General features: G+C 41.8%; 1 protein-coding gene across 6 annotated transcripts in view; it reads right to left on the bottom strand.

Moving 5' to 3' along the window:
- TTC21B (tetratricopeptide repeat domain 21B) overlaps positions 1–20,334 on the bottom strand; it is an 83,559-nt gene that overhangs the window by 26,265 nt on the left and 36,960 nt on the right. For all 6 annotated transcript variants that reach the window (XM_039494708.1, XM_039494707.1, XM_039494712.1 and 3 more), the window contains 7 exons: positions 18,436–18,654; positions 16,147–16,385; positions 9,310–9,382; positions 8,091–8,201; positions 5,133–5,271; positions 3,187–3,293; positions 140–328 (listed from right to left, as the gene is read on the bottom strand). In XM_039494708.1, the coding sequence (XP_039350642.1) occupies positions 140–328; positions 3,187–3,293; positions 5,133–5,271; positions 8,091–8,201; positions 9,310–9,382; positions 16,147–16,385; positions 18,436–18,654 (1,077 nt within the window). The remainder of the gene's footprint in view (positions 1–139; positions 329–3,186; positions 3,294–5,132; positions 5,272–8,090; positions 8,202–9,309; positions 9,383–16,146; positions 16,386–18,435; positions 18,655–20,334) is intronic.

Here is a 20,334-nt window from a genome sequence, read left to right as displayed (position 1 = left end):
TCAGACTGTCTCTACATCTTAAAGCAACAACAAAGGCATATTTTATTTTAAACTTTGTAGTTCAGCAATAAAAGTTGTTAGATGACAAGACTTTCAATAAAAGGTGACATAAAATAGTTATTTTTGAGGCAGAACTGACCTTGTTATCTGTTTCACAATGAATTAGAGCTTCTTTGTAAAATTTAATTGCTTTCTCATAGTTTCGCTGGGCTGTACAATGTTTTGCAATCTCCGCACAAATCTCAGCTACTAACTGTTTCTGTGCAGGAACTGCATCCAGCTGCTCTATTTGAACCCGTTTGAGTACTCTGGCTTGCAATTCCCGAGCCTGGGGGGAAAAAGGATGAGGGTAGCAGAAAGTTAACGTGATAATAACAATCATTGTTAATATAATTTGACAAAAAATGCACAAGTTGTGAATGCAGAGACTGCATTCACAAGTTTGTTACCAGCTCTCCCTTAGTTGGAAAAAAATGCTTCAAAGGAAAATTCTTCTCCCCAAACTCACAATGCACTCAATCACAGGTTGGTATTTTACTTCTTGTTGTTTTTGTTTTTCTTAAAACACACAAGCTTTTTAACATTTATTATTCCAAAGAGATGGAGATAACCTATATCCTTGTCCAATACAGACCCTCTGTCCATTTATACAGGGCTTCATTAAGAAGAAAATATTTTTATTTTGTGTGCCAGCACCATCATTTGCCACCTACATGTCAAGAAAGTAGATGTAATCTACACAATATAATTGTGTTGGTTTCTTGAAAAGTAGGTTTTCCACCAGGGTGGAGTGGAGGAAATTAGAAAGAAAACTGGGCAATATTTCTAGATTTTTTCATGGGGGGTGGGGAAGATGATGGCACACTATAGGTACATCTATACTGGATGCTTCTTTCGGGAGTGTGTAGAGAACATACGTGGGTAGCCCACCCCCATCATGGGAATAAACAGCAGTGTAGATGGTGAGGAACGACTTAGGCAAGTAAAGACACACCAGAAGGGTGTGGGTATGTATTCGATTACATACCCTGCATGGCTTTCTACTCGCCCAAGCCATGCCTCCTCACCTACACTGCTATTTTTAACAATGTAGTGTCCCGCTATCTCTCCTCCGTTGCAGGGAAAGACTGGCAGCAAGGAAAAGCTCTGCCAGCTTCTCACTGATGGAGCCCTTCCCCGGCTGTGGGAAAGACACTGGCAGCAGGAAACTGGTAGAGCTTTTGCTCATCACAGTGAAAGATTCCAACAATGGAGAGCTGCTGAAGCACTAGCACCTCCCTTCCCCACCCCTGCATACCCTCTGCCAGAGCCTTTCACTGACGTAAGTAGTTACACACAGCAGTGCAGATGTGCTTTTCACCATGGCATGTAGCTCCACATATACTACACACTGCCACCAAGTGGTGTGTAGTATAGACATAGCCTAACAGTGTAAGTGATTTTTTTATTAAATGACACAGAGAGAGAGAATGAATGAGTGGCAGGTGGTGACTGAATGTACAGTTGGGACTAGCAAATTAATGCATGGGTATTTTAGTAACAGACAAAACTCAGTGGTTTGAGCATTGGCCTGCTAAACCCAGGATTGTGAGTTTAATCCTTGAGGGGGCTGTTTAGGGAACTGGGGTAAAAATCTGGGGATTGGTCCTGCTTTGAGCAGGGGGTTGGACTAGAGGACCTCCTGAGGTCCCTTCCAACCCTGATATTCTATGAAAGTGGCAGGCGTGGGCAGACAGCAGTGGGAGAAAGGAGAGCTTGAGGGGAATGGAAGCAAGCAGACACAGTCAGTGGCAAAAGGGAATGAGACACTGAGGATATGATAGAAGAGGGAGAGCAAAGAGGGAGGCTGTGAAGAGAGTAGTTATTAAAAGAAAGGAGACACGCTAAAAGAATATGAAGGAGCCAGAGGGAGAGACAACACAAGGAAATAAAGGGTGAAATGGAGAAAGCAGTTGGCAGGGAAAGTTACTGAGAGTTGAGGGGAGAAGATACTGAACTCTAAAAAGAAAAAAGCTGAAGGAAGAGAATGAGACAAGGAAGAAGCAAAAATAAGAGATGGGAGTAGGTTTGATGCATTTCTTATTGAGATATGAAATACCAAAATGTTACAATAGATTAAAATATAATGTTTGGGTTTTTTATGCAAACATCCTTTGGGCAATACACCTAGTTTAATTTTTCAGACTGCTCAGAAGATATTGCCCAGGCTCCCCGCATCTGCAGTTCAGCCCTAGGTTTTTGTGCATGTGGTGGAGGAAATCATTGGAGCCCAACACATTGAAATTAGGTCTTTCAGCAAATGAGTTGAGAGGAGGTTCTTTGGTCAGATCAACTTTCAGGTTGTGGAGAGGTGCTACATCTTTTCCAAAGCTCCAGACTGTGTCTCTAGCTGCCACCGTTTTGCTCCTCTTTCTCTAGCCATTACAGCTCTCCCCTCAAGCCCCATTCAAGGTCTTAACTTTAGACTCCCCAGTGGCGCCAGTTCTTATCCTTAATGCTGCCCTTGGATGGCAACTTAAATTCAATTACTCTATGCATAGAAAGGCTACAGCAGAGGTTCTCAAACTGGGGGTCAGAACCGCTCAGGGGGTCCCAAGGTTATTCCATGGGGGATCGCAAGCTGTCAGCCTTCACCTCAAACCCCACTTTGCCTCCAGCATTTATAATGTTGTTAAATATATTAAAAAGTGTTTTTAATGTATAAGGGGGGGGAGGGTTGCACTCAGAGGCTTGCTGTGTGAAAGGGTCACCAGTAAAAAAGTTTGAGACCCCCTGGGCTACAGGCATAGCTCCCACAAACTCCTCATATTGCTCAGACGCATGCTTTGGACCTGAACTAAGGCAGCCACTGCTAGCTCTGACTCCATGCCCAGTCTTCAGCCACTCTGCTGAAACAATGGTGGCTTTTACATGAACATGTGGCTGGGACTTGGACTTCAGACCTTTAATTCACAGGTCCCCTAAGAGCTAGCAACAGTAACACTTTCAGTCAATATCAAACCACTAACCTAGAGGTAAAAAGGTCTGTATCCTATTACCAATCCTCCTAGCAATTCACTCTCTAGTTAATTTTTATTTCTTTTCTACTTTAGCCACTTTGCTATCCAATTTATTTCTGGAGAATGCTAGAAGTCCTTCTCCTCCCCACAAAATCTTAAAAGTTTAATATACTTATTTTTTCTTTACCTGCTGTAAAGAAACAATAGCTTCATCTGTCTTCTCCATTTTGCTATAAATTTTTGCTAGAAGAACTTGGTAACGTCCATCTTCCATTAGAGAGGACAACTCATTCACTGTTAAAATATTAAAATATGAAACAAAAAGTTAAAGTAGGAATTGCCTCCTTTGGACAGTTCAATGACACCTTGTGGATGAGTCATAACTGAAAGATGAAGTTGTGCATGCACACCTTCAGGGTTAAGGAAAAAATTGGACTGGAGATCTGCATAAGATTCAGTCAAAAGGAGTTGCGTGTTTAGTTCAGCTCACGTTAGTTTCAAATGCATGAGACGGAAAAAAGGCTTTCCAATATGTCTTGAATAAGCTACACAAATTAAGGTTCTAATCCTGATCCCATTAAATCAATAGGAAATGTCCTATTTCAGTGGGAGCAGGACTGGGTTGTATGGTGCTTTCACTTAACTATTGCTAAACTCTCAAGAACCACCTTGTTTTGGATGGATTTTTGATAGAAAGGAGACAGTACTGAAAGCACAGCTTTGGTTATTTTATCTAAATGTTTCAAGGGCTACTGAAAAAGCTGCAAGCTACTTTTATTTAGTGGTTGTGAAAGAAACTATGGAAGAAACAGCTTTGAGGAGTATAAGCACTTCCATCATATACTATAATCTTCATCTGCTTCCCAACTGACACAGAATGGCTGCTTTACAGTTTGGTATATCTAGGGCCTATTTATATCTCTACTTTACCAAAGAGATTTTATTACTTCCAAATAAAAATATACAGTTCTGTATTAAATACACAGGTGCCTAAAACTAAAGTGTATTTTCTAAAACATCGTACAATGAGCAGCACTCTTTAAGCAGGCTGTCTCTAAGGAGCTTTGTGTGTAAATAAAGTAGGTTAGATGGCTTAGTATGTTTTCTGTCTCTATTTCCCATCTAGTGCACAATTACTCTCCACCATACATTTTCTAGTGTTCTGTAGATTATTACAAAATATTTCATTTCTATTTTGGCTAAGGAAATACTACATTTTATAAAAATGCTATATAACTGTTTCACGTCACCCAGTGGAATAATAATTTGTCAGGTAAGGAAAAAAATTCTTAAAGAGGATCTACAAAGGAAATAATTATGGCTTGTGCGCTTTTTTGTTTCCTTGTGATGTATAAAAAATATGAAAGGTGATGGTGCGGTAGTTTGTTTCTCCTGTTACAGAAAAAAAAAAATCACAATTTGTATAAAATATGACTCTTGGGTTAGCCAGAGCCAGATGGCCTTGGCTAACTCAATCAGATTCCAAACAAGTAGATTAACTGTACATGTGAAGTCTTTTCCAGCTTGTTTTCTGCATTTAACATTCAGATCCTGTTTAGGCTGGCGGACTAGCGAATTGAAGCAATAGTGACATCACAAAAGCCAAGAGTATGAATGTTGAGCTAATAAGGGATTTTTAGTCAGCCTTTAAAATTCCATTTTTGTTATTTAATTTCAATGAACAATTAATATTTTGAATAAAGGAAGATTAAAGATAAAGGAAGGTGTTAAAGATTCAAACACCCTCACCTCTCAAACTAAGCTGTGATGAGCACACAACAAACATATCTTATATCTCCTAGTGTTCTTCTAACAAAACCAGGTTGACCAGATTTCACTTTTTAAAAGTTATTTCTAAGATAAATAACAACAGACTTTTCAGAAAGCTTTTACACATGATAAAGCAGTAAGGAAGTTTGAACTCCCTATTTTAAAAATCCTTTGCTGGTCACCTTTAAATGGAATTAAATTTAATTTACATGCAATTCTCATAGTACAGTGCCAACACTAGTTTGAAAGTTCATAAGATAAAATATCTACACTTTACCCATTTATTCCTAAAAATCACACAGAACCCCCCCATTTCACCCCCAATATTTCTCTTTTGTTGTAAATAAAATGACTATTTCATACCAGGCTCATGGTCTAAAGCTTGCTGAAGTACTTTTTCCGCCTTTTCATACTGCCTCAGTTTCAGCAGGAGTTCAGCCAGATCATAGAAAAGGATATTCTGTTGACCATTTTTCAGTGCAGCTTCGTAATAACTTATTGCCTGAAACCAATAACTTTTAATACATTTATGGAAATCAGATTTCTAAAATAAATCTTAAAAATAATACCTCGCACTTAGCTAATTAATGAAATGTTGCTTAATGATGCAACTACCTGCTCTACTCTCACCCCAATTATAAACTGAAATGTCCTGTAAAAACACTAACAAGTTGGTACCAGCAGATATTTATTTCAATCTAGAATTACATACAAAAACTATATTAAAAGAAACTTTAGGTTGCAAAGTGAATGACTCAGAAGTTAACAAGTGTCAAAATGTAAGGTTGCCTGTGCAATCTTAGTTCTGCTCCCTGGGCCTCTGCATTATGATAAATCTTTCATTATATGACCACACACTATTTTTTAAACAGCACCTCTCCATCATTCAGAGTTGTTGTTGTTTTATCCTGAGAGCTGATAGCCAAATCTGAATTGATTTACAGACAGAAGAACCCAAGCGTTATCTCTCTGCCAAATTTTGAAGTACATCTGCAAATGGAGGGGATGCTAGCGCTCTTAAAAAAAAAAGGGGGTGGGGAGGGAAGATTTATTTAAAAAAAAAAAGAATTTAGTGTCTTCAAGGAAACAACAAAAATAGGTTCTTAGCAAGGACAGTCCTATTAAAAAAGTGATGTAGTGATTTGTATGAGCCATTATTTGTGGCATCAGGATTTGGTCCTTTGTACAGAAAAGAAAATGAAGGCTAACAACAGTTTAAAAAACCTTCTGGATACCCTCGTATGGGTTGCTTTCAGCTCTACTGAAGTGGTCACAATTAGAGCAGATTCTAAACAGAAATTTTCCAAGCTTCTTTTTACAAAATGTGGGGAAAGCATTTATATATTCTGTTTTCCAAACAGTTATACTTACAGTATTTGAAAAATTAAAATATAAGCATTAATATTTTCTGTTACAGAAAACTTATTTTCAAATGTATGACTTTATATGTTACACGAAAAAAGACGAATTAAAACTGGAATTAAGTACATTGATGTTTAATTTTCAAAATCTATTTTCAAGGTTTTTGTTTTTGGTTGTTTTTTTTTTTTTAAAAAAGATTACATTACAACACATGTAAAGTATGTCAAAAAAATTAAGCTGTCTACCTCTTTCAGCTTAAATATCGGCAGCACTGTAGAGCACTTGCCTCAAAAAAAGCAAAGGGATTAAAATAGGTTTTCACTTAACTCCCAGCCAAGCCTAGGCACTACTCTCCTTTGGGTTATTCAGCAAGAAATGTTAAAGACTGAAAATCTCTGGATACATTGGGGTGAGAGGAAACTGAACATGACTGTACCAGAGGAGGGACAGCATGCCAAAAATCACTATAAGGTCAACATTAACGAAACTAAATGAAAGTCCAAAAAGTGTTTCAAAAACGTAGAATATAATCAAGGATTATAGACCTAGGAGCCTTCAACGGCTGTCCACATAGATAATTTTTTCCACTTTTCCATGAGGACAGTTTTATGCTATGCAGTGGGATTTCTTGTATTTGTAGTAAACAGTCAGTTGCACTCAACTAGCCAACATCCAGTCAGTTAGAGAGACCAAGTGGGGAGGGAATATCTTTTAATGAAGCAGCTTCTGTTGGTGAAAGACAAGCTTTTGAGAGTACACAGCAACACTTATGACAACACTGCAAACATCCAGACCGTCAGGTGTAGCAATTTTGGGTCTTAGTCAAATATCTGATCTTGGTTCCGAGATATAGTGTCTAGACAGATGAAAAGCACTATTGGAGGCTGAACAGACATTCTGAGGATATCAACCAGAATTGTCTTGGCCAATGTCAAACTATCAACAGTGGCATGATTGCATCCTGTCTGATCACCCTTAGTATCAGAAAGATCAGGGGAAATTTATACATGAAATCTTGATCCCATACTATGAGAAAGGACTCTTGAAAGGATCCGACGCTCATGCCTCCTAGGAGCAAAAGACAGGACACTTCATGTTCTCTTTGCCACCAAAGTCCATAATGGGATTTCCCCAGCAGTGAAATACTGGGGTGATGAAGCACTTCAGAGACCATTTGTGGTTGGTGATATTCAGCAGTCCTAAACAGACTGTCTAACTGCTGACTTCTGGACGATACGAACTATGCATTCACACCTAGAGTGGAATCCACATTGACACACTTCAAGAACTGCAAAGAATGTATGTCAAAGTAATTTGTGCTGATATACAATACTGTTGGATTACAGTAAAAAAAAGTAAGAAGAATCCAAAGAATATTTTGAGAGATATTTATTCCACATTCTTCGCATGGACTGTCCTTGTTTACAAGATGGCAAATTCAATTAACTGAATCTTGTAATTCTGAAACATGCTATACTAATAATAAAACATATAAAACTTTTATTAACGCATTATGATGCAGTTGCTTATTTTCAACCAGAAGTCCTAATCCTTCAATTGTGACATCATTATTTGGCTCTGATGAGGATATCACAGACAGAGCTTCATAACTTCAGGAAAGAAATAATCAGTCTGGAACAGATGAATTCCTTAGCAACAAAGACCTTATTTTTATGTAGGTGTCTTTAGCAGTGAAAAATAAGGGAAGAAAAATATTAATTATTTTTAAGTAGAATGTTTTTTAAGTTTTCCATGAGACATTAGCAGGTCTGTTTGGCCCTGATTAAGAGAAAAATCAACATTCAACACTCCAGGCATTTTGAGGAGTATGAAAAACCACTTTTTAGGAACTTTCATAGTAAAATGCTTCTATCTGCATGAGTACTAGAAAAACAAGTTAACATTGAAGGAGACAATAATCCATTTATACAGCACGTCTATGAACTATTCATAACATACCTTTGAATAGTTATGAGTTTTGATTAGGGCTTTTCCAATTTTACTTGCTAAAGCTCCATCTCTTGGGTTTTTCTTTAAAGCCTGCTCGTAGACTTCTATGGCTTCTTCAGGCTAGAACAGTAATGAACAAAAACAGATAGTAAATTCACAAAACTATACTAAAAGGCCTATAATGAGCTAACGTTCTCAGCAATCTGTTAATGCCACAAAGCAAGCTTCAATACTAATTTTTTCACAAATTATGCGATTTCTCAGGGTGGTCTCTACCAGACTGTCTTAAGATGACAGCAGACTCAATAACATACTGATTTACACATTTTTGTGCTGAATTCCCGTTAACTGGGCTGTGAGAACTCAGCACAGAAACAAAGTTTTAAATTAACCTTTAATCTTTTCTCTGTCATCTGAAATTCTCTTGGTGTTTCCTGGTTCACTGAAGTTATGAAAAAGCACATGCAAAAACTTATTGCTGTACTCAATGTCTTTCCCTTCCATTCAGCCTTGTCAGTCAGAAAGCTCAGCATAAATCCAAGTTGAACTCAAATTCCATTTTTGCTTTGAAGTTCACTTTTTAAAAGGATAAATGATCCAAACAAACTGAAGACAAATGCTTATGCCCTAGGGTAGGGTTCATCACCTACTCTTTGTATCGCAGTGACCTATACTTTCAAGTTTTTCTGTCCCAGAGACGTTGACCCAACCTACTGCTTGAAGATTTAAAATCAATTGCAAGCACTCCACATGCTGACTGCCTTTCTAAGCAATGAATGGGTCTCTTGTGGCATCCTGGCCTTTCTGGAATTTACACCTTTCCTTCAAGCTTGAATGAACTGTTCCAACCTTGTCCAACTTCATTTCTGAAGTGAATTTACTTTAACTTTCAACTCACAGATCTCTAATCAATATTTGACTTACCAACGCTTGATTATTCGCTGAGGTTGCAATTCTCTTCCCTGACCATCCCAAATTTGATGGTCATCCCTGAGGTGCCTTCTATTTTGAGTATATTATTTAGTCTCTAAATGTTGAAGTTAAATTAAAAGGAATATAGTATTTATATATTCTAAGCCAGTAAACAGACCTTAAATTTTCCTTAGCACACATTTTGCTTCCTGATCACCTATTAACAGAACCAGAAAGCGAGACTGTATCAAACTTGCTAATGACAGACAATTACTCGACTATCCTGCTCATCTTTTATCATGATGCAGATACTCACCTCTTGAATATTCATGTATGCATCACCAAGGAGAAGAAAAGTATGTGAGCTTGGCAGTTTGTCCACCAGATCTCTGAAAACAAAAATAATCTAGTTTAAGTTAATATTGGTACTTTGAAAAATATGTAAACAGTGGTTACTTACCCTACAGTAATCATAGTTTTATGAGATATTGTATTCAGTGAGGATCCCACTGTAGATATGCATGTGCCTCATGTGTGTGACATGAGGATCTACTGAACAGCATCGAGACCATGTCTGCAACCTGTGACTCCCATGCAAGGGCATAAGGGTGCGGGGGGGGGGGGGGGAGTGCCACAACCCTCCCCCAGTTCCCCCGTAATTGGAAGCCCAAGGACTCTGAAAGCATAGATGGAGGCTAGGACATGGGATTCACACCCTTGGTTTTCACACCTCAGCTGCTGGAACAGGGCCCCATCCTCCCTGATTGATCTAACCTCGTTATCTCTAGCTTGCTTCTTGCTTGCTTGCTTATATATACACACACCTGCTGGAAATTTCCAGTGCTTGATCCAGTGAGGTATTCACCACACACCTAAAGCTCATGCCAAAAAAAACATCTGTTAGTCTATAGGCCACAGGATCTTTTCTGCTGCTACTACAGAACCAGACACGGCACCTATCTAACTACATCACCTTGAAGAACAGTTCTGTAGTGTACGTTACCATTCTTTCTTCAAGTATGCGTCAGTGCGAATCCTACTGCAGAGGGCTTTGTCTATACTACCACTTTTGTCGGTCAAACTTTTGTCGGTCAGGGGTGTGAAAAAAACAAGTTTCACTGGCAAGGTGCTGGTGCGGACAGCGCTATGTCAACCTGAGAGGCTTTCCAGCCGACCTAACTAACGCTGCTCATTGGGGGTGATTTAATTATGCTGGCAGGAGAGTTCTCTCCTGCCAGCAAAGATGGCTACATGGGAGACCTTACAGCAGCACAGCTGTGCTGCTGCTAAGTCCATAGTATAGACCTAGCCTAGGTGACTGGCAATCACTATCCTCTTCAGGATGGGGGCATGACCAACATCAGTCCAAGAGAGATTGGAGTAGTGCTCTCCCAATTTGGCCTCTGATCTAGCAGTTCTGTGCATAATGCTAAAACGTGAGCAGATTGCGACATGTAGCAGTCTTGCAGATAGCGACACATTTCTGAAACAGACTGAGGTTGTCACTTGGTCTCTACTGGAGTGATGGGTACATCAGCCAGGTGGTAGCAGAGCGAGATACAAGGTGTTTCTTATTTTGACAGTCTTTGTGCTAAAAATAGCCTGCCCTTTTGAGTGGCTGGCTATAGCCACATGTAGACACAGGGACAATCTGAAATATCTGGTAATGTCAATGTAAATATAAGAGCTCTGGTTATGTCCAGAATGTGCAGTTTCTTCTCCCCTTGTGTGGAATGTGGTTTTGGAAGGACCACAGGTAAGCTGACGGACAGGTTTAAATACAATTCAGAAATGATCTTGGGGATGAATTTTGTATGAGATATTAATTCCACTTTGTCTTTAAGTAACAAGGTATACAGGGATTCCACTATGAATGTCTCAAGCTTGCTCACCTTTGTGGCTCAGGTGATGGCCATTAGAAAGACTTCCTGAGAATGAGATTATAGATGGAGCACAGTAAAACGGGCTCAAGTGGGGGGTCTTCACAAGTCTCAGACAGATGATGTTGAAGTCCCAAGTTGGAGTGAGTTCTGTAACCCAGTGGATAAGCAATCCTCAGGCCCTTAAGAAATATGGATACCATGAGATGAGAGAAGACCATGACTGACTATTGATGGATGATCTGGGGATATTGCTGCCAGATGAAACTTGACTGAACTAAAATGAGAGCCCAGAATCTTTGGTATTGGGATCAGTATCAGCTCTAGGCCATGCTGGGTCACACACATTGAGAATTAATTACTATTTGGACAAGGAGATGATTCTCAAGGGGCTTTCTGCTCTACACTACCATTTCCTGAAGGTGGAAGGAGCAGTCTCTTACCACGACACTCAGACAGCCAACCATCCAGGCTCTCAGTTGCAGTGATTTTCAGGTCTAGATGGAATAACTTGTGACAAATACGTCTGCATGATCTGGAAGTCTGATTGATGGTTGTGTGAACATCCGTAACAGGTACATCAGACAAACTGCTTCAGCCGGGAGGGAGCTATAAGGATGAGCTTGGCCTAGCACAATCACTAGGAATCGGTAAAAAAGGCCCCAATTGCATTGCAGAAGGAAGGCGCCAAGCAGGGATCCTGCACACATGCCTATAGCAGAGTGAATACAATTTGTTTTGTTTTTGCTTTTGGCCATTTTGTATGTTTACCTTTTTTGTAGTAAATTGGCTGAATATGAAAACAAAACAAAACAAAAAGACAAAATGAAATAATTCACCTCTAGAAAAATTTCTAGCAAATTATTTGGTGAATAGTTTGGGGGCCTGAAAAATGCAATTTTCTGCAAAAAAACAAATTTGTAAAAAAAATTCACTCAGTATATGCCTCTTCTGGAGCAAAAGTTGAGACACTTGATGTTTCTGTGTTGGTAAAACAGGTCTATCACATGATTCCCCCAGTGATGGAATACTGGCTGGGAGATCAATTTAAACTGTGACCACTTATGGATGATATCAGCTTGTCTGCTCAGGAAATCTGTCAAGTCGTTGCTAGCTCTCAGAAGGTTCAGAGCTATCCGGGGTATGCTTTGAAGATGGCACTATTTACATAGCTTGATTGCCTCCCTCTGCAGAGAGGCAGAGAGGGCACTCCCTTGCAGGTTAATTTAGCACACCACCCACACTCTGTCAGTATCTGTACTACACACTGTCCCAGGACCAGGAGGAATGCCACACACACACACCAATCTGAGCACTCAATTCTAAGATGTTTAGTTTTAGCTCCTCTGGTGACCATGTCCCTTGTATCTGTAGCTGTTCCAGTTGTGCTCCCCAGACACATCAGTGACTAATGCACTGGATGGCTACAGGGCCATGAATGGTATCCCTTTTTGGACATTGTCATGATGCAGCCACCAGGTCAATGCTGCAAGATTATGAGATGGAATTAAAACAGTATTGCTCATCAGATGCTTCACAGGAGAATACGCTGATCTGAGAAAAAGCTGTAGGGGACTCAGGTGAAGCCCAAGAAATAATGTAATGTATGCACAGACATATGGCTTAATAATGTGAAGCAAATCCGAACAGTCATTGCTGGGTGCGACACCCCTATATACAGTAACAACTGAAGTGAGAAGAATCAGTCTGTGGTAAGTATCCCTCACTGTCATGGAGTTTATTCTGGCTCTGATGAACTCTATGATTGGGTAAGTGAGAATTTCTCGTTGCTCAGCAGAAAGCCAACAGAGAAAGGGTGTAGCTGAAACAGATCCAAGTTCGCTGATGTGATCTGCTATTGATCAGGCAGCCATCTTGATATGGGCAGACATGGATGCCCTTTTCCCTTCAGTGTCTGGCCACAACGGCAAGGCATTTTGTAAAGACTCTTGGTGCCGTGGAGAGAGTCCAAAGGGCAATACCATGAACTAGTATGGTTTGGCCCCCACCATAATTCTCAGCTACTTCCTGTGGACCATGTGTAAGTACTCGCATAAGTCAAGAGCCAAAACCAGTTCTGAGCCTGAAGTGATGAAACAACGGAGGCAAACATTACCATGTGAATCTGAGATGGCGCATCTATATCTCTGTTCAGCCTCCTCGGCTCTAAGGTAGGCTGGAGATCACCCTTCTTCTTCAGGGTAATGAAATATCAGAAATAGAAGCCTCTTTCTCTGCACTCCAGCAGGACCCCTTCTGTGGCTCCTAGGTGAAACAGGGACACTTTTTTTGGTAACAGGCTCTTGTGAGAAGGGCCTCTGAAGAGAGAAAGTGAGAGCAGGGACAAGTAGGGGGCAAGGAAAGGAACTGGACAGGCAGCAAGCCAGTCAACCAGCCTTAGCTTCTCATCATGCCTGATGGAGGGGGACAAAATGGTTTCCGAAGAAGGTCCACTCTGGGATAGTTTTGATGTGGCTCTACACTACCTCGTTAAACCTGTTGCCTCTGGGAAGGAGCGTAGTGTGCAATGGAGGAGGATGACTGGTGCCTCCTAAAGTAGCAGGGTTGCTTTCTGAGCAGGTATTCTGATTGTGGACTGTGGGTATAAGGCTATGTTCTCTGTCTTTGTGGGGGGACGGCATAGGAAAGGCTTATGGTATGGTGTTGAAGTGTACATACCCACATTTACATTGAATGGTGCTCTATCTATGCCTACAGTGATCAGAACCTCCCCCCTCTCTGTCAAGATGTGAAATGGGATTCCATTCTGGGGCCTGTGGGAAGGTGGACCCCCAATAGGGCTAATATGACCATGGCGGTAGTTAATATTGGCATTGGCCATGGCAGAGCCCAGTTAGAAGCACTCCTGGAATAATCTTTAGAGTACCATTCCGTTTTTTTGCTTGTAGTAGAGGAGGAGTGTCCTGTAGATGTTGAGGAGAAGTATATCTTGGGGATGACAGTACTGTTCGATGCAGTTTCAGCATTGGATCAAGTGCTAAAAAGTGGGTGCAAGTGTGGCTCTTCGAAGGCATATACTGGTACCAGAAAAGGCTAAGGGTCAGAGAGAGTCAGTACTGGGGGTGGAGCTTGTCATCAATGTTGGCACTGGTGCAGTAGTCTCCCAGGCTTTTTTCACTGTTTGTGCCTTGCTCCTGACCCCCAATGTCATGGAGGGTTTTGAGGGCTTGGAGTCCTCCTTGTGGAATGGGTGTTTTGTCTGCTCTGAGCTGTACTCATGCTTAATGTAGATGTGTCACTCAGCATCCAAAGTGAGAAGTGCAGGGTGTGTTTGTTTTTTGGGCAAGGTCTGGGTCAAGGTCATTGGTGCCAAAATTGTGACTGGTGGCAGAGATCCTAGTGCTCGTGATCTTGGAGTTCTTTTAGATTTCTTCTCCCTGCTGGAACCAAAGTTGTGGTGACTAGTTACCAGGGCACTTGCTGAAGATGTCCTCCAAGCTGGAGCTGAGGAGGCTATCTCCTCTCTGGGATAAGATGTGCTCCAAGCAGCATAGCCTGAGTCTTGCATCCCTTGATTTTCTGGTGCGGGAGGAGGTGGAATGGCAGATAGAGCACTTATCAGGGATGTGCCCTTCTCCAAGGCAGAAGAGACATCTGCTGTGCCTATCAATGAAAGGCATCAGACAATCATGGGAAGGACAGGATTCACATGGCCCGTGCCCAATGGCTGACATGAAGTACTTCACCATGGTGTATAGAGAAGTGTACCAGGGGCCTCTTCAATATATCACTCTCTTTTTTTCTGGCACATCCAACTGAAATTTTTAATAAGGAAAAATAAAGTGAAAATTCAAAATACAGATGCAGGAGAGACACAGTCAAGGTTCTGTCTCACTGTCAGGAACATTAAGAGGGAACTGAGGGAGGATCGTGGCTGCTCTGCCCTTTACGCTCTTTTATAAGTGCATGAAGCAGCACAGGGTGCACGTGCAGCCCTGATGAATACTGCTGAAATGATTCCAAACTCACATGCAGGGGTGCATGCACATCTACAGTGGAATCCACTCTAACATACTTGAAGAATGGCTATTTCCAAGAATAATCAAAATTAATACTGAGAGAGAGTCTTAACTTTTCTAAAAGATTCTAATCTGCGAAGGTTATCCTGAATTAAATATCTTCACTTAAAAAAAAATAGCTTGCATCCATTCAGCGTCCTTGAAAGTTCATATGGTGAGAATCACATATCTGGATATTCTAGCTGAAATTAAAGATTTGTATTAAAGTAGGCACACTTGTGCCAGGGGCCATTCCTCCCTCCAGTGAGTCCTCTCTCCAAGAGTCATTTCCCCTTTTCCTCAGCCCAGAAACCTGCAGATGGGGACCTTCTTGCCTACAGCTGAATATGTAGCCAGCAGGTTAGCATCAGCAGGCAAAGTAGGGACAAGATTTTCTGCTTGATGGGGAATGATTCTTTAGCATCATACAGGGGGCCAGAGGAGGACTTTGTTGGAAGAGGAGAGAGCCTGAAGTGCCCAGAATAAGTATACTTTTGCCCTTAGCACCACAGTACTATTTACTGAATGTATATGCTCAACCTCAGGATACCAGAATTTAGACCTTCACAGCTTTGTACAATGTTTAAAAATAAAAGCAAAGAGATTTACCTGACATTCCATAAGCCAACAACCTGCTTATGGCAGTTGTGATGTAACAGTACAGTGACTGATGGAGTATCACAGAAGACTGGAAATCAAACTGTTGAGTTCAGGAAGACTCAAAAGATTTTTTTAAAAAAAATAAATGCATACGCTAATGTTCCTTGCTATCTGGGGTTTTTAGTCAAAAACTGAAACAGAGTACAAATCATTTACTATTCATTTTCAAAAGCCCTTTTAGTATCTTCTCTTTTTCTAGGTGTCTATGTATGATGTGGCAAAAGTTATTACTATGTAATATTGCAGGAGTTTAAATATTAAAATAGCTTTATTTTGCAGATTTAAATTTTGAGAACTATACACTTTCCTTAATACTCAGAACTATGCACGTTTCTCCTTTCAGACTTCCTGAGTCTATTTTAAAAAATTATTGCTGATATATCAACCATTCATTCGGTTTTTATTCTGAAAAGTTCTCTTAGGTAAATGGTGCTTTGCATTGCTACTTTAATGGATTATACTACCAAGATAAATGTAATAATTTAACTTATTTTGGGGGAGGGAAATGAGGGCTGCACAAAATATCAGTATTTCACACACAAAGTTTATGGTATACACCACCATGTTTTTTTTTTGTTTGTTTTGTTTTTTTACCTATAGCAGCTTGCATATAATTTTTTCTCTTTTCTGTATTGAAGATAAATGTCTGCCATTTTTTCTTTGGCTTGTACAAAGTAAGGCTGTTCATATGTAATATTTCTGAGCATAGTTAAGGCTTGTTCAATATCTCCTTGTGCAAGAGCCAGGTCTGCATTAGCAATCACAACTCGTAGTTCTTCAGGGGTGCCAGTAAATTCATTGATGGCATCTTGCAGTACTTTAGCAGCTTCATGCTGTAAAACACAATTATTTTTGTCTCTTGATCTCAAGTTAATGCATCTGAGGCAGCCTATATTGCAAATAAATGGATGACCACCAAGGACAAAAACATACTTGCAATATACTTTAAGATGTTTTAAAAGGGAAAAGGGGATTGTACTCTTGATTAGCTGAAAGCTAGACAAGGTGAACAAGTAGCAGATAGACAGTAGCAAACATTAAAGTTGAATGCATAAGAATATACCACAGTATGTACTACTATGAAATACACTTTCAATCAAACATAATTCCAGGATGGAGCTAGATCCAGCTACACTGGGTAAATATATTAGCCTAAATATCTCTGTGACAAAGTGGGGAATTTTCTTAATGTTTTGTATCAAGGTTGTGCATGCCTCAGTTTCCCCTATGTGCTGCATGTTTAACGAGGTGGTGGGAAAGGGTGAAGAGGACCAGATGTGACTCCTCCTAGCAGCCTGCACCCAGACAGCCTGGACACTAACCTAGAAACTGATGGCCTATAGGCCCTCCCAGCTTGGGAGCCAGCCGAATTTGGTGAGCAGGAGAACCAAGGGCTGGAGACACCAGGTAATCTGTTTGCCTGGGAAAGAAGAAAAAGAATGGAGGAGGAGCCTTGGAGGTGAGACAGAGTAGGCCTGTAGTGGGGCAGCTGCCCCACTCCTGGAGAAAAGGAGTAAAAGCAGACAAGCTAGGCTGATTGGCCACAGCTGGGCCTATAAAAGGGCTGTGAGCCAGGAGCTGAGTCAGTCTCTCTCTAGCTGTGGAGGAGAGGGAGGGATCTGGCTGCCTAGGAGCTCAGGGTACTGGGAATAGAGCAGTGCTGGGGAAAGGCAAGAGGAGCCGGGTCACTCTGGCCTGGCAACTCCCCAGGCTGCAGGCCTTGGGAAAGGCCAAAGCAGGTACTGGGGTTGAAGAGATGCAGCCCAGGGTTAGGCAGTGGCAGCTGGTCCAACCCCAGCTAGACTGGGGTTGGACCAATGATGAGTGGCCTTTACAGACTGCAGTTTGCCCCAGTGAGCAGGAGCTAGAGGACAACTGGCAGTAGCCACTGAGGCAAGGTGGGTGAGAGGGTTGAGGGTTCCCCTAGGAGGGGAGACCCAGAGCCTGGGGTAAAGGGCACCAGGGTCTGGGAGGGACATGGGGCCAGTGGCAGGCGAGACACTGGCCTGCAGAGGGCTCTCCGTATGCTGGAAAAGAGCAATTCCCAGATGAACAGCAGGAGGCGCTGCATCGGTGAGTCTGCTACAAAGCCACAGGGAGGAGTGGCACTTCTGGGCTGAGACTAAGAGACCTGGATGCTGGACAGTCCCAGATGGACTGTGCTGAGACTTTCTATGATCAAGGCCCCTGAGAACCTTCTATGCTGGACTTACAATAAACCCTTCTGTTTTTATGCTGATTGAGAGTCACTGCAGTCTAGAGATTGGGGTTGCATTGCTCCCTCTGGGCACGGAAGCCCCCCAGTGGGTCCACAGCTATTGGACTCACTGAGGGGAGCTCATGGAGAGAGACAGGCATGCTGAAGGCTTAGAGGTGTGGTTCCAAGAGGCAGTGGAGTCTAGTGCTTAACCCCCAAGAGTGAGACTCCCAAGGAAGGCTGTTACACTGAAGGGGGTTCCTCCCAGGGACCATACAGAGCCAAGAGAGCACTGACCCTGTGATTCCATGACAGTCTCATACATCTATGAACCGCACAATAGTTGATCATGGCATTTAAGTTAACTCATCACAATTAAAGGAGAGATGGGCAAGCGTTTCATCCAGTCTGCAGGCTCAGAGCAGTGTATCTCCACACTGAGAATAGCAAAAAATTTGTGTGTGTCTCAGAACAGCCTGAGAACCAAACTCCAAAAAACTTTGAAATTCAGATATTTCTATGACTGCAAAATTGTTAAGTCTCCTAAAGTCAACACTTCCTATAAAGTACTGTAGGGGTTTGTCATGGACTAGCTCAGGGATAGATGCCTTTGTTAATGGAATAACTGAGGTTTGCATTTCACCTCAAATATACACTGCATTTTATTAAACTGCACATTGTCATACCTGTTCTCCATTCAAACGATGAGCATCTACCAATTCCAGAAAGATAGATACACGATTACTTGCATCAATTTCATTTCTTTTTGCTTTTGAGAAAGCCACAGCTCCTCTCATTCCAGGTAAATTCATTGCCATCTGCAAGGTCTTAATAGCTTCTGATATTTCTCCCATCTTCTTTTGAGTCTGGGCTTTAATTAAGTGATACAAGGGATGTTCTCTCACCTGAAATATAAGAAGTTATTAATCAGTTTCTATATTCTGCTTTACTGTTAAAAAAATCAAGCATCCTGAGGAATAATTTAATATTTGTTAATTTGTTATTTATCTAAGATATATTTAGAGAAAGGGATAATAAATGCTAACAATTAAGGCTACATTTTAGTCACGGGTATTTTTAGGAAAAGTCATGGACAGGTCACAGGCAGTAAACAAAAATTCATGGCCTGTGACCTGCCCATGAAGTTTACTATATACTCCAAACTAAAACTTGGGCCAGGGGGCTGCAGGAGCTTGGGGGGTGTGATCCAGGGGTGTCACAGGTGCTGGGGGAGGGTGACCCGGGCCCCCCGCTGGTGCTGTGGGGGAGGCGGACAGCAGCACATGGCCCAGGACCCCTGCTGGTGGGGCTGTCAGACTCCTTACCCGGCATGTCCCTGCAGCTCCTAGGGGGAGGGGCAGCCAGGGGGGCTCCACAAGCTCCAGCTCTGCAGCTCCCACTGGCCAGGAATCAGTCAATGGGAGCTGCAGGGGCGAGGTGCCTGTGGGCGCAGGTAGTGCGTGGAGTCCCCTGGCCCCTCTGCCTAGAAGCTGCCGGGACATGCTGGTGGGAGCATGGGAACCTGGGAGTCCTGTTTCCCCCTCCCCCCCAAGGTAAGCGCCGCCCTGTACCCCAGCCCCCTGCCCCAGCCCTGAGCCTCTCCTAAACCCAAACCGCTGCTGCCCCAGGGGCTGCCCACCTTAGGCAGCCCCAGCCAGCCACACCAGCCACTGCAGAAGTCATGCAGGTCACACAAAGTCACAGAATCTGTGACCTCCGTGACAGACACACAGCCTTACTACTAATCCATGTTATACTTGTGTCTAGCAAATGTAGTTTTACGTCTATTAGTAAAGTTGTCTTCAAAGAATATGCAAGACAATTTTTTTTTTATTATAAACCCACATACCATACAAAGGAAAGAATCTCATGAGTAAGAACCCTGATCTAGAGATGAAAAGGCATGCACTAGACCATTACTTAAAATGAACCTTCTTGTTACAGGTGTTTTCTGTCTCCTCTCCTAAACCATAGACAAGACCTCATGTGCTTCAGTAAGCTGGTGCAATAGTTTCAAAAAAGAGTGGAACATTCAAAGATATACATAATTAGGCAATTTACTTATACACACAAACCCACTGTGGCATTCATCCACTCTACCTGCTTGAACAGGTCTGTTTTGATATTAAGGGGAACAAATGGAAAGAGTAAGTGTGGCTCTATACAAAATGTCAGGCACATCAGTAGGTATTTTTTTCATTCAGCTTCTCTATGCCAATGTTTGGAGAACAGAAGCTGGGCAGAGGAATATTTTAGAAAGGAAATAAAGACCAGCTTGTCTCACATCATCTACCTTCCAGCAAAGCCCTATCAGGATACTCACTCAGTATTCATTCGTGCAAACTGCTGAGCATGCTGGCCCTGGCTCAGCGAAGCACTTAACTCTAAGTAGTCCCAGTGACTTCAATGGACCAGAGTTCTCAGCACCTCACAGTACCAAGTCCTGAATCAGCCACAATAGATAAGAGTGGGGAAAGCCATTTCAGAACCACCACTGCTTAAGTGTGCTGGCTTTGCTGATCAGGGAACAAGGAAATACTGACAGTAACAATGTTCCCAGGTTTCTTGAAAGGCAGTATGACTTT

Source organism: Mauremys reevesii, linkage group 11, assembly GCF_016161935.1.
Source record: "Mauremys reevesii isolate NIE-2019 linkage group 11, ASM1616193v1, whole genome shotgun sequence".
In the NCBI taxonomy this organism is placed as follows: Eukaryota; Metazoa; Chordata; order Testudines; family Geoemydidae; genus Mauremys; species Mauremys reevesii.
The sequence above is the reverse complement of the archived record's forward strand: the minus strand, read 5'-3'. Positions and strand labels throughout refer to the sequence as shown.